The sequence below is a fragment of the Neocloeon triangulifer genome, unplaced genomic scaffold, assembly GCF_031216515.1.
Source record: "Neocloeon triangulifer isolate White Clay Creek 2 clone unplaced genomic scaffold, ASM3121651v1 ptg000003l, whole genome shotgun sequence".
NCBI lineage: Eukaryota > Metazoa > Arthropoda > Insecta > Ephemeroptera > Baetidae > Neocloeon > Neocloeon triangulifer.
The window spans coordinates 10,857,693-10,872,503 of NW_026775546.1; the positions used below are offsets into that span (position 1 = coordinate 10,857,693).

Below are 14,811 nucleotides of genomic sequence, written 5' to 3' on the forward strand. Positions count from 1 at the left end.
TATAAAAAAGAGACCTGACAATAACTCAATAAATTAAACAGCGCAGCGGGCGACGCGACCAGCGCGTTGTATTAATTTATTCAAATACTCGGGCCGCCGAGTACAACCCGTGTGTATTTATCCGATCCGCGAAAGGAATTCACTTCGGAATGCCTTTTTATCGCGCGCGCCCATCGCGATTCGCACCGACCTGTCAGTCCCTCTGATCCCCCGTTTCGTCCGCGGGGTGACTCAATGAATGCCCAAGGCACGAATTTCAATAAAGTATTAATAATGCATGTTGATTACCAAACCAACTCGACCCAGGAGAAAAAAACCAATTTGAGCGGAATGAGTTCCGGGATAGTTATAATTAATGCTGCATAATCAGAGAAGCAATATTTTTCAATGTAAAAATTAAATAAATAGGTTAAGGCTAATAAAATTAAATATTTATGTTATTTAAATCGTTTCAATGTTTAAACACTATTTCTGTATAATCAAAATTAATACAATTAAAGTTACGTGATGATAAAAAAAACTTTTTCTAACAAAATGAAACGTTCTATAACTGACACTTTTTAAGTTTCACAATTTTTTTAATAGAAAATAAATATCTTGTTTGAAATAAATATCAATTTTAATTATAATTAATCAACATGCAAGCAAAAGTGCAAACAAATTGGCTACTTTTTGGCGTTGGCCCTTTTTTCGGAGAAGCCACACATGGTTCTGCGATCGATTCACAGATGCCTCTCCCTGTTTGAGCCGCGCTCGATTTTTTTTCTGCTCTAGCGATTCAATGGTCTTGAATGTGCTTACCCATTGTGGCAGGCACACAGCACCACTCGGCGAAGTTACGCAGCCAAACCGATAACTTCAATAAGTCCGTCCCAATAAGAAGTCGATTCATTGAACTTGAAATCTTATCCAAAATTTATAGTAAAAATAATGAAATTAATCTTTGGAATTCTTTACGAATGACAAAGAAAGTTAAATAATAGAAAAGTAATTCAATATTATAAATTATTTCTATTAGTTTTTGGTTCAATTTAATTGATTATAATTCCCCATTATTATCCAGATTTGTTATTGATTCCTCGTCAAGAAGGAAAAATTTAAACGTAAAAAGAATAAAGTAAAATAGTTTAAAAATAAAAATTATTTCAGTACTCTTCCACATTATTTCTTTCCAATTTTATTCTAATGCAAACTTTCATACTGAAGAGGAAATTTAATTACATTTAAAAAAAAAAACAGAGTTTACAGAGATAAATTTTGAGCACCCTGCACTTTCAATTGTATTGATTAAATATTAAATTTGAATAATTTTTATGTTTTCAAAAACAATTGAATTATTTTCTTTTAGAATTAAGAATATCAGGGGAGTCCTTCTTGGATTAAAATATTCTTGTGATTTAAAACAAATTTGACAAAATGTTTTACATTTTAGCATAAAAAATCACTCCTTTTTTGATTTAAAACTGTTGATGTATTGAAAATTTTTACTCGTACATAAAATATTAGATAATATCTTTGCAAAAATAGAAAATAAAATTTTGTCACAATAATTTCATGAATAATTTTATTCAGATTTCCTTTTTCGTTTTAACATACTTTTTCACAAGAATTTTAAAATATTTGTTTTTGATTGCAAACGATTAGAATTTCGTGTCCTTAAGTTGTGGGGCCGAAATCAGAGGGCAATTAAAGGTGAACGAGAGGCTAACAAATGTTTGAAGTTACGATCGGGGGGCCTCTTCGCGCCAGCTCTCGAGCCGATCGGCGTCGTCGTCTGATGGAGGAGAGGATTAGCCCGTGATTAATTACTCCTGTTAATTGCCGGCGAGCAAGAGACGCGTCGGCCGGCGAGGAATAAAAAAAAGTGTAGCCGGATTCACATAATACGAAGCAGAAAGAGAGAGATGCTAATCAGAGAAGCAGTCGGTCTCTCTCTTGGATTGTGAGCACTGCATGCAGGGGTTGGGTGGGTGGGTGGGCTGTGTGAATGTAATCTGATGCTATCAAGTGGAAGAAAGAGCGAGAGAGACGCAGCGGGACGACCGAAAAATCCAAATCAACCTTTTATTCTCTGTGCGCTGCTGCTGCTGCTGTCAGAAGCTAATGTTTGGAGAGAAATAAAAAAGGCCGAGATTTTATTTAAATTCGTGGCCGAGGCAAATTTTTGCACGGCGCAACCCGGTGGTGACTGTAAATTAATTCGAATTGCGATTTCTGAGATTTAGATCTTGAGTACATGCTAAGAATAAGAACATGAAAGACAAAATAGAAGCTGAAAAGTCAGTATTTATATTTTAAAATGAAATCAAGCCTGTATGTATATTTGAGAGATATTAAACACTATTTTATTATAATTGTTGATAAATTTTCCACATTGTTTTAACCATAAGAATTCAAAACTATTATTTTCAAAATAAAATAAATGAGAATTTGTTATAAAAAAAAACACACTATCACTTGCAAGTTTTAAATTAAGTTATTGCAAAGTTAAATAATAAATAGTTAATTTTTAAAATTAAAGATTATATTAAAAAACTAATTTTTTTATACATAAGACAATATTTATTAAATAAAAAATATTTAATACTATTTTATTTTTAATAATAAAATTTTTTTAAATTATGTAAATAAGTTTCATAATGCCATTTCTGCTTTTAGATTAATTTTGTTTCACGTAAATTACATATAAATAACAACCGTTCACAGGTTTATAATATATCAATACATATTATTAAAATAATAACTGGTTCGATCTTTCCCTCCCTTTATGTCTAGACGTGATTAGTTACAGAAATGAAATATTTATTGCAAAAAAGTACACAAAGCAAGCATTAGGAAAATTACAAAATTCACTTCTTGTCGGTAAAAAAAAATAATAATAATAACTCAGTATCATTATTAAAGCAAAAGTTTAATATCCCGTGTTTTTAACAGAAAATGTAGCAGTAATGAAATTAAATTTTTAGTACAATTTCACAATCGAGGGTTGATTCATGGTGATTTAAATTTGTTTTTATGTTTTGAAATTCATTAAAATTGAATAATTAAATTTTCTTCGTCTCTAATTTCAAATGGAATAAAATAAATTACCTTTCCTCAAATATATTTTACTCCTACTTTCATATTATTATTATTATTTTAAATGATAAGTTTGTCGCTCGCTAAGTGTAGTTTGTTATGTCCTTGCCGGGTAATATGCAAATCGTGAAAATTAAATTGGGATTACTGCTCGGCAGTTTTGACCTTTCTTCCCTCCCGCGATAATTAAAGGCCCAGCGTGAGGCTCTTGAGCGTCAAAATGCGAAAAGAGGCGCGAGAGCGCGCGCTGCCCATAAAGTCTAAATTGCTTTTTTTGCAGGCGGGCCATAAAGAGCCGAAGGTGTCTCGTTGACGAGCAAAAATTTTACGAACAATTCACTTTATGCAAAAACGAGTTTTATTGGCCGAAGGTGTCGGTCGGTCTCGGCCCGCCGGATTATATTTGTCGTGTGTTTATCATCGTCGTAATTATTGCTGGGCACCTCAGTCTCGAAATAAAAGGCGGAGGAGCGCGAATTTTGGTCGGAGAGACGCGCGCGGATTTTCTTTCCAAAAGCTTTATGAGGAATGTACACTCTCGAAATGTTTCTCTTAAAGTTGACAAATTTATGACGGACATAAAATTATTTTTATTATGCAGAAAATTGAGCTGTTAAATAATCTAAGCGCGGCGAGAAAGAGTGTGTGTGTGTTTGCGAGTCGAAGGTGAAAACCAATAAGCCCGTCTCATTTTGCTCCGCCAGATTTTATGGTGATGAGCGCGAGAATTATTGTTTCCTGCATTGTGCTCGTCGGCATAATGCGTTTCGATTTAATATTCGCCGACTCGAATCGTGAAAGAGGCATCACTAAATGTATTGAACAGATGGCACGTGCAAACTGTATGACTCTTTTAAGCTGCCTTAAGTCAAACATTTTGCTCTTTGATCAGAAATTTATTCAAGTAAAATCACAGCTTTTTAATTATTTAAAATGCATAACTCTTAATACTTAATCAATTAAAAGTTGTTAATACTTAAAATACGGAAGTATGAACAATTGAGATATCAAATGCGATTTTTTTTAAAGGCAAAGAAATTTAGGATATAAATAAGTGTTTCTAGACCAACTTAGGGTAATAATAATAATTTTTTTTGTATCAACTATTAAAATAATATTTTTCCTTTTAAGATATATTGTTAAATATATATAGTAAAATACATTTTAATTTTTTTTTGTATGTGCAATTTTAAAAATTTTACAGAGCATTCCAAAACTAATTCAATGTATTTCTACCCAGAATTTAAATTCATTTCAAAATTTTTCTTATAATTGTTCTAAGTAATTCTTAATACATTTCATTACCCTGAAGGTACCTTGTAGTCCACTAAAAATTTAGATAAATTTTCAATATATTCTATTTCTTAATTACAAATTTTTAAACTTAGATTATCCATTTATTTTACTTTTGTTTTATTTATTATAAATTGGAAATTGAAATATAGAGGGATCAAATAGATTTCAATTTCCACTTGAAAAACTTATTGTTCCAGTCCCACCCATTCTCTCAAATTTAATTTTCAACTTATTGACCTGGGTGAAAGATTTTGTCTCTCTCGACTTACAATCCGATGATTTATTGCCCTTTCTTTTTTTCTGTTTGGCGCATGAAAGATTCTTTCCACGCCAAATTCAATTAGAATCGGCCCGACTGGAAAAGCATTTCGCCACATTCGCTTGCAGTGGGAGAGCCGTAGCGAGATTTCCGTCTGTTTGATAATTTATGCCGCGATCACACCTTAATGCGTTGTGAAATTTATTGAGTCCAAATTACCACTTATCCACCCGCACAGATCTGGCCGACCACCAATGGACGCCGCGATAATCGCCCAATAGCCAGCAGGGGTTACGAATTATTGATAATTACACCGTTTGCTCTGCTCGCATGAAAACATGAGGCCGTTTTAAATATTTAATGGCCGGGGCGAGCGCGCCCGATTAAAAAAATTACCGGCTTGTGTGTGCTGTGCCTTACCAGTCACTCACAGTCAGTCACTCGGTCGGATATTTTTTTTTTTATTTATAATAATAATGATATGCTTGTCAGTGCTCTCGGTCTCATGGTCCGCGCACTAATTTATACGCTTAAGAACATATAGATCAGCGAATGGCGCCGCGGGCCTCGCGGTTCCGTACCTGCTGCTCTCCGAATATATAATCATCAAACTCGGAGAAAAAGTATAACCTCTCTCGGCCTAATAATATCTCGTCTCTATCGCCTCTCCAAATAATAATTGCCTTCATTAAAAAATATCTTCCACGAAAATCCCTTACGGCCGCGTGCTTATGAGAGGCCAGGGCCATCTGCATTTCCGGCCTCTTCGCAAATTTTTAGTTTTACAATAATTTGTAATAGGCAAAACTAATGTGAGAGAAAAAATATTTTTAAAAGGAAAAATTTATAATTTGTTATTTGTTTGAAAGAAATTGACATTCGAGGAGATGATTATGCGGAAGGGAAGAAATCGAGCTTTTTAAAATGAGAAAAAAATCCCGATTTCTTCACCTCTAAATTTTATAATGTAAAACAATTTAAGATACAGAATTTTTGAATATTATTTTTTTATTTGTATTTTTTTAATTGAACCAAATCCACAAATTTAATAATAATATTTAGTTCTGAGACTAGATTTTCAAATTAAATGCACATGCCACAGGTCATTCAACACACTTAATTTCCCGTAATGCAAGCTGAGTTTCTTGCTTCGCTCGTATTTTGACATTTTAAAAATGGTCTTTTTCAATATGTTCTTCAACTGCAGTAATTTTTGTAATCTAAATTTTGAGCGGAATTGATTTAATTCTGATTTATTCAGGGAAAGCCCGCATTGGAGAAGGTCCCACTTTGTGTGAACGAGTTGATGCTCTTGATCCGCGCGTCGATGTGTTCGTATTCGTGCAGTCCGGCGGCACGCTGGTGTGGCGGTGCTTTGTAAATTTAGTTTTGTGTTTGTGTGCGATGTCGGAAATCACTAATTGTGGCCCTCGCATTTTTATTGTTGCAGCCTTATGGTCAATCGCAGTAAATCACGCGCCGAATCACTCTCTCGGCCCACTCGTGGCACAAAAAATTTATGCTAATATCTCTCGGTCTGATGTCCGTCAATTTAGAGTTGCTGCGGCGAATTTCTCGGAATTGGCGGCCGATTGTTATAATTTGCAGGGACTCGGAGAGCATTTAACGTTCGGACTGCCCTCGGACTTTTTTCCAGGTGGTATATAATAAATTTCACATACTTCACCTGCCTTTATGCCCGTTTAATCCAATCTGAAACATACGAGAAAAAAATTCAATTAATTTGAATTATTAATTCAACTTGAGGAATTTGAAATAAATTAAGTCCTAAAAAAGAAAAGCTAATTAACGCTTTTCTCACTTCATCTTGTCATCACCTTACCTTTGGGGCGAGTTTTTTCTAATCAAAAATCTACTCCAAGACAAGCGGCCTCACCACCTTTTTCTAATTAAAACAGGTAATAAAAATGTGAAGAATGCACAAGAGGTGAGGCCGAAACCAGAGCATTATTTTTTTATTCTATTATTTGATTTTTAATTAGTGCCTGGGGCTAACTTTTGTGGTTGTATGGAGCACCTGCCTACAATAAACTATTTTTTTCTGGTTTAAAAGTTTGGGTCTTATATGCAAATGTATTATTAGCTTTTGAGTAGTTTGGAGGAGTAATTAGAGTTTTCTCTCTCTTGATGTTTTTATTGCACGCGAGAAATAGTGCACGTAATTTCATGATTTTCTCGCCCGCGCACTGTTATTATTTCAGGATTAATCATTCGGCTGTGTTCTTTGGCGCTCTGTTGTGCGCCTCGGCCGCTCACCCCAGATTTATTATTCATATTTTAATCACTGTAATGAACGCTAATTGCGTCGAAACATGCAATAGACGAAATTATCTTGCGACGAATGAATGGGCCACCCAGCAATTGCCTCCCTGCAGAGTTTCGGCGACTTATTTGACTCGGAACTGGACTTATTAATATTTGAATTTATTTAATAATTTCATACAAGAATTAAAGAAGGGAGAATTCGATTTAAATATTAAATTATATTTTTACTTACATTTGGTGCACGTTTAATTAAATAATGTGATCATATTTTATTGTAACAAAAAGACAGAAGAACTGCACAAAAGTTGCAATTAATTTATTTAAATTTATTTGAAATTAAATAATTTTCAATTAAAATACCATGCCTACAAATTAAACAAATTTTTCATTGATTATCTAAAATTACAGCCAATATCAAACTTTTTTCTCCAAAATTTTTTAACGTACACTGCTGTGGTAATAAAAATGAAGAGAAAAACTTTGGAAATGACTGATTTTATGTTAATAAATATATTTATTTTACTCCAATACATTATGTAGATTATCATAATAGATATTCTTTGCTTATAAATTAATTTCCAATCACTCAACTGACTAAATTAAATTATAACTTTTTTCTGCTCTTTGTTTCTAATTTAGATACATTAAACCGCGATGATCAAAAAAACCTGGACCATATTTTTTGGTAAACCAGGTCAAAGGATGTGTTCAGTTTTCAGGCCTAGGCATTTCAAGGAATAATAAAGCACCTATGCCAGCGGAACAACTCTTGGAGAGCACAAGAAATAGAATATCCCCTTTCAAAATATCATACTTTTTATATTTGTGCTCGGATAGAGAAGTGCAATCTACATTAAAATATTTTACCCGAATTGCATATTTTTTATAATTGGCAATGACAGGGGATTTCCTAAACCTGCAAACCTCCTCAATCTCATCATAATCATCGACAGTGTTACCTTCACAAATTTTTGAGCACTTACTTTCGTCAAAGTTTTCATTACATTTATAACCATCTAACAACTCAAATAAAGTGTACAACGCGTTGGGTTTGAAATTAATCGGCATGTCTTCAAATGACAGAAATTTAAATCCTAATAGCCGAGCGTCTTTGTCAATACTGAATTTAAATACATTAGGATACACAATACTTTTGTCATTGTACCGTGTTTTCAGGTCAAATATGATTGCTTTGTCAAAAATAGACCGTGATTGGTCCTCTTTGCTGAAATCCTTGGGCAAGCTTTCTGGCGATTTGAGTGACAAACTCGTCATTATGTCAAGTTTCTCACTAGATGAGAAAATATTGTTTTTATTCTTCATGCAAAATTTTGCAAAATCTTGATGTCCCATGGAAAGGAAGCGGATCTTTTGAAGAGGTTTATTGATGACTGATCTCACTTGGTCATGTGAAATTTCACAATTGCCCTCTGCATTCACCTTTGCCAATCCCCACTGAATTAGGGCTTCTAGTAAATCGCATTCACAGCTGATGTCGAGTTCATTCTGACTTAAAATATCCATCAATTGTTCTTCTGAAATATTGCACCAATGAGGACTATTCAGCACTGCGTTTGTATTCATGACGATCACCTTAAAATTATCAAAGTTATAGGATTTTAGTAGAAAATTTATTAGATTATAATATTATATACCACCTTCAAGCACCTTTTCGCGCCGACTTCGTTCCCAACCATCTTAAAAATGTCATAAATTAAGGCAACATTTTCAGGTGAAGGTTCCACCAAAAATCTCTCCGAAGCCTTTACAAGACTGCCAATTTGCCACTTGTTTCCAAACTTATAAACCTTGGCAGCAATGTCTTCAATTGTAAAAACTTCTATTTGCCGACCATAGATGAACCTATTTAATCAATAATTTGATTAAAATCTCTTTTGGATATGAAAAGCTTCAAGTGTAATTAATGTCTTTACCTCATTGCTGCATCAAAAACTTCTGGTTCAGAGTCATCAATCAGAATTTCATCATCAGGTCCTTTGTTTGCCTCTTGAAAGTAACCATAAAACATTGCTTGAAAGACTTTGCTTGCCGCAGACAAAATTAACTTGTGGCAATGGAAGATCTAAAATTGAAAAAATTAGCGTTTCAATTATAATTAATTTCTCATTCAATTTTAAATTTTGATGGTTTAAAAATATCTTTACATAAAGTCAATCTTAAAATTGCTCTCTTATTAAAATTGAAAACATTTTATTTACCTTTTGGTATGAATTTTTCGACCGTGCATCTCCCACTCGAAATGTAACATCATACATAATAGATGATAAGTAGAGATGAAGATAATCAGTACACAAATCCCCAGTTCGTTGCCATTCTTCCGTTTTCAAATTATTTCCCGAGTTTTCCTATATTATAGAAAAATTATGAATACATTTATAGACTAAAATAAAAGAACAACAAGAATTTAAAGGATATTTTTATATGAGTGCAGATTGTAATTTGAAAAAAAAAATTTTAGTTTATAGGCCATGAATCTTATTGTTAGCTTACCATTTTCCTAGACGCAAGATTTCGAACTTCTATGGTAAGGCCTTTTGCTGTTCATACAAGGAATGGGGTTGCTGGATACTTGAAGACCAATTGCAATGATTGATGAAACGAGCCAAGTGTAACAAACGAAAATATTCAAAACTTACTTATTTAAAAATATATCAATAAACACAATTTGCAACTAAAATACCACTTTTTTTTATCCTACAAAGAAAGAATAAACGCACTTCTTTACTCGGAGCACAGGCAGAGAATGTCTCATAATGGTAATGTTGGGTGTCGCGTGAGATGACACATGAAACGTGGAGTTTGCAAATTCAGCACATCAGCCAGCGACGATGCAACAAGAATGTCTATGGAAATTATGCTGATTCTTAATAAATAAAGGAAATAGAGTATTTAAAATTACAACTTAACTTGTGTAATGCATGACAATATTTGACCCTCTACTGGGACTCAAATAAAAAATCTTAATAAATCATTATTTAAATTATGGGACATTTTATCCAGATTTTATCTAACAAAGATTATTTATAATAATTTTAAATAAAAAATGTTCATGATTTTGAAATAGAAAAAAACATGTTATGCAAATTTAGAAAAACTGCAAATTTGATATAGAAAGATGAAATTATTTTGATTTTTATGAAGTATAATTTAAAATTTCAACGACGTTGAATTTGCGACGTCATTCATCAATATTGCTAACCTCTGTGCCCTGTATCTTTATCAGTTCATCACGTACACGCTGTTTTTTCCCCGTCTCCTTTTTTCCAGCAGCGAGGCGCGAAAAACGAGTGCGCGTGGCGGCGCTAATAGGCAGGAAAGCGAGCTGGGTGGCTGGCTTGTTTGTGTGGTGGTCTCTCTCTCAGGGGATTTGGCCGCCAGGATTATCTTCTCTCGGACACGATGCATCATCCCTCACTCAATCAAAGACCATTTGTTCTAATTAATCGAGCGTGTTATTCCCGACGCCATCGACACACGTCTCGTCACACATCTCTCCTTTGTCCTCCCCCTCTGGTGCAAAAAACTCGCCTCACTACTGACAAATAAAAAAGCAGAAAATTTCTCTTCACAAATATATTAATCTTCGTCGCATTAATTAACATATATAAAGTTAGAATGTTTAAAAGTTTTCTGCTCTTTTTGAAATAAAGTCGCTGCTTTAAGGGCCCAGTTATTAATGGCGAGCAATAAATAATTGCGCTCGGCTGCTGCTCATATTTGTTTACATTGGGATGATGGTCCGGAGGTGTCAAGATTACGATTCCCCACCTGTCTGGAACAAGTTCCGAACAGTGGGGGTCTCCCGCGGACGGAGATGGAGCGAGCGTTTCTTTATACCTGCGACTGCTGCCTTTTGGCTCGGAATTCCTCGGCATTCCAGGAATGCTCTCTGCCCACTTTTATTTTTCATACTCACTCCTCGCGCGTATGCAAATTATGATGAGCCGCCCGCTTTTTAATTAAAAAGGAGCTCGCGCGGTCGGAGATTGTGTTTCTGTATACAAGCCGTGCGCAGACCGAATTCCTTTGGTCTAACCAGCGCGTTGCTGCGAGTTATGGTCATGGATGTAGATTTTTATTTGCAAGTGAAAATTGTATGTAATACAAAGTAAATAATTTCCCTCTCCTGCAATTAATTTGAGACAAAATTCGTCAAATAATTTTAATTTTGATTGATTAATTTACTTATTTCTTTATCTTTTTTAGTTAATTAAATATTAATATATTTCGCAGTAAAATTGCATTTAAAATTTCGTATGTATCAATATATTTGAACTACTTCCAAAGAAATTTTTTCTATTCCCATCTAGCACAGTTTAACGTTAAAAAGTAGCTAAATTTTAATTACAAATGCAACCTGCTAAACGGCGTTGGCAATAAGCTGCATAAAAACTTTTATAGAGGTATGCAGTTGTAGTGGAAATTTTTGGCACTCACGGTTCACTTTTTGATGAAAAACAAACCCGGATTTTATTCCATCAAAAAACATTAGACATTTTAAGCGTCCAAAGCAATTTCTTTATATAGGAGATATGAAGCTTTTAGAAAATTCAATTAATTTCATGTAAAATCATTACATCGTATACTATTATTATCAATTTTTAATATTACTAATATAAAAAGTATAGATTTTAATTTGTTTTTCTTTATTATTAAATTAATATTAATTATTATTAATTTTTTATATGTTTTATCGCAAAATTTATAGTATTTTTTATCTATTTTTTATTATTTCTTTGGACATTGTTAGAAAAAAATTGAAAATTTTATAAAAAAAATTAATTAACTTATAAATGGTAAAAAAACTACAAACCTTTTTTCTAATTTCTAATGTAAATTAAGTTTTTTTTAGTCTCATCAAACTTGTTCCTGTAAAATATATGTATTTGTTTTAGAAGCCTCCAAGTTGAAATAATTAACAAAATCAAGATCAATATCTGATCCATTTTTTTATTAACAGCGCGAAAAAAGGTCGGGCCAAGTTCATTAGGCGACTCTGTGTGGCGCATTGTTTAATTCTTGACGCCTCTATCTCGATCTGTAATTATGATGGACACGTTTAATTATTTCCCAGCGATGGGGCGGTCGCGATAGCAGCCCCGCGGGTGATACAGAACGAGCGAGAGCAACAGAACAAGCAAATAATACTCGGGCGCGCAGCACGTGTGCAGTTCCATTTTTAATTATTGGGCATCGGCGATAAGAGATGCGCACGTCAGTCGGCCGCTGAAATAATCGCGCGCGTGACATAATTAATGAGCAGTTAAGGTGCTGGCTCATCGTGTGCTGCTTAAGGGTCGAGACCCATTGTTCAAAAATCCACTCCAAGCTGTCCAGAGAGACTAAAGAGATGCGCCTTTTTTGTAGATTGAATTTCTCGAGCCGAAAGAGTTAACTATGAGTGAGAGAGAGGATGAGTGATTGCGATTTTAGCACCTGTTGGAATAAGGTTCTGTGGCAATTGAGACGTCTTGAAGAAAAAAGATAAGTTAACTGTCAAAATTTTCTTACATATTTGTTTTAATTTAAATTTTTATGCAAGTTTTATTTAAATAATATCAGTAAAAAAATAAAAAATATTTATTTGAAGTTTATTTTTTATTACATTTATTTATTATTTTAATCATTTACTTTTTTAATAATATAACTTGCTAATGAAATTATTCAAAGAGGAAAATAGGTTCCTAAAATCAGTTTTATTTGAAAATAAACTTCTTTATATTTGTAGATGTATTTCATGAAATTAAATGTAATTAAGAAATAATAATTGTCACTTTTCAAGCGCAACGAGCACATTGTTAAGGTAGATTCAATATTCATTGGTTGTTTGCCATTATTAAAATTGTCAACAATTCAATGAGAATGAAAATGTTATAAATAATATTCCGTACATTAATTCTTAATGCTAATAATCTATAAAAATATTTAATGATTTCACCTTCTTTTTAACAATTTACCACTTCAAATCAATTAAATTATGGAAAGAACTAAATAAACCTTAATCTATTTTAAATCAAATTCTATGACTACGAGGAATTAAATTTAAAATTAACCATTAAAGACCAATTCAAAAAATCCATTCTCCCTCGAGCACATGTTACACGTTTTTGAATCGCAACTAATTTATTTCGATTCATCTCCAGCTCGCAGAGATATTCATTCTCATTTTAAAATCTACAACCGCCCTCTCCGCCGAAGTGCTCACGGCACTTTCGCGCGCAGGAATAAAAGGCGTGCAAAAAAGAATATTCGGTGCTGTACATGCAAATTGCTAATGAATTTCCAAAGGCCAATTCATTGACCAGGGCTCTTGTCCCGCCTTCACACCTGCGCCGCCGAGATATGTTTTATATACAATGCGAGATACACCTTTATTTTGCAAACGGCCCCCACTTTATATTTTTATATACATACGTTCGAGAGCTTAGTTAAAATGCATAAGTTATTTTTATTGTTATTATAAAAAGAATGGCATTTGATTGAAAAGAGGCGCTTTTACACACTTAAGCCGTTTCGCCAAGGAGTGGCCTGCTTATTATTATTAAGCAAGAGGGCGGACCGCGCACCCAACGCCATAAAATTAAACAATTGGACGAAAATTACAGCACAATGGCATTAGCGGACCACGGCTCTTATCCCGGGAGGCGCGATAAATAAATACTCATTTCGCGCGGCGGACACGGCCGAGGGAAAAATTGATGTCCGTGGCTTTTAGCCGGGGAATAATATTATAATGTGCTATTTTTTTTTAGTGTGTCGCGCGCGGGGATCGTCTCGCCGTGGGTGAGGGCCGCACACTCTCCAAACCAACCGAGAATTAGTAATTTATGCGCGTGTCCGGCTTTCGCCTCTCGTTGCGAAAAAAAATGTATTTATGTCTAAATTAGCATTCTATTCAAACAAACGAGTGTGAGTTGAATCGAAAGACTGATTTGCTATTAGATAAAATAGAGTTTGGAAATTGTTTCGCCGTCCTCACTGATCTCCATTGGTATTCCGACGAGCGTTGCTTGATTCCATGTCCGAAATTATAAATTGGCTTTTTAGGGATTCTAGGAAGCTCGGTCATTTGTTTTTATATAACTTTTGATATCGATAAGAAGCGCCGACTGTAAAATATCCAAAAGGTGTAAATTAATTGAATGCTTGTTTTTGGCAACTTGTCCAGGAATTTAAATATGGATAGAGTTCATGGTACCCTGTTTAAAAAAAAGCAAAAATAGATCAAATAAATTTTTCAAATTGATGGATCAAGTTTTGGTGATTATTTTGAGGCATATCTGATTTTAATTTTCTTCAAAATATTACAATTTCTTAATACCATCATTAAATTTATTTTTTCTCAAACGTACAAAAGCAAAAAACTGTATTGTTGCATGAAAAAAATTTTAATAAGCTTTTATTTTTCTGCCATTTTAACAAATCCAAGATTATGTTTGCGGTTCAGCAATCAATGAAATTAAAATTTTCAGGTGCGATCAAAATTTGTCAACCTTTATAGGTTGAAAATATTATGTGACATATATCAACAAAGTTTTAATCTTATTTTGAAAATAATAAAATATTGAGAATTTAAACCGTTTGATTTCCTTTTAGTTATCTAATAAATACAACAAAAAATCCTTTTAAAATGTACAAGTTGATTTTATTTTTAATTACTACACCCTCTAGAATTCCAAAGAAAAAATATATTTTATTGCTTTTCACGTAATGAACGCCAGCGTGTGGGCAACAATAATTAATCCCACTCTCTACCTGGAACACGCACTCTTTTATTACTTCTGCTGATCGTGGCGTCAATTACTTGAGCAAACTCTCGAGACGCACTTTATTAAGCCTGATGTGCTGCTACGTATTTAATATTTGCCTTT

At 33.6% G+C, this 14,811-nt stretch overlaps 2 protein-coding genes across 3 annotated transcripts in view; both read right to left on the reverse strand.

Annotated features, from left to right (window-relative positions):
• The window catches only part of LOC132205636 (microtubule-associated serine/threonine-protein kinase 3), a 142,277-nt gene that overhangs the window by 90,184 nt on the left and 37,282 nt on the right, over positions 1–14,811 (reverse strand). The window lies entirely within an intron of this gene.
• LOC132192416 (BTB/POZ domain-containing protein 1-like) lies at positions 7,382–9,734 on the reverse strand. 2 transcript variants are annotated; one of them, XM_059612374.1, is made up of 6 exons: positions 9,577–9,734; positions 9,431–9,508; positions 9,139–9,285; positions 8,854–9,002; positions 8,578–8,782; positions 7,382–8,512 (listed from the first exon to the last, which is right to left on the reverse strand). In XM_059612374.1, the coding sequence occupies exons 2-6, from the start codon at positions 9,431–9,433 to the stop codon at positions 7,628–7,630; spliced, it is 1,389 nt and encodes a 462-aa protein (XP_059468357.1). In that variant the 5' UTR covers positions 9,434–9,508; positions 9,577–9,734; the 3' UTR covers positions 7,382–7,627. The 2 variants fall into 2 exon arrangements, with proteins under 2 accessions (XP_059468357.1, XP_059468358.1); XM_059612375.1 differs by having other exon boundaries at positions 9,658–9,675.

Coding starts and splice junctions, on each gene's coding strand:
- LOC132192416 (XM_059612374.1), bottom strand. Junction 9,003..9,138: donor CGAAAAATTCATACCAAAAG/GTAAATAAAATG, acceptor TTTCAATTTTAG/ATCTTCCATTGCCACAAGTT. Junction 8,513..8,577: donor GCGCGAAAAGGTGCTTGAAG/GTGGTATATAAT, acceptor GATAATTTTAAG/GTGATCGTCATGAATACAAA.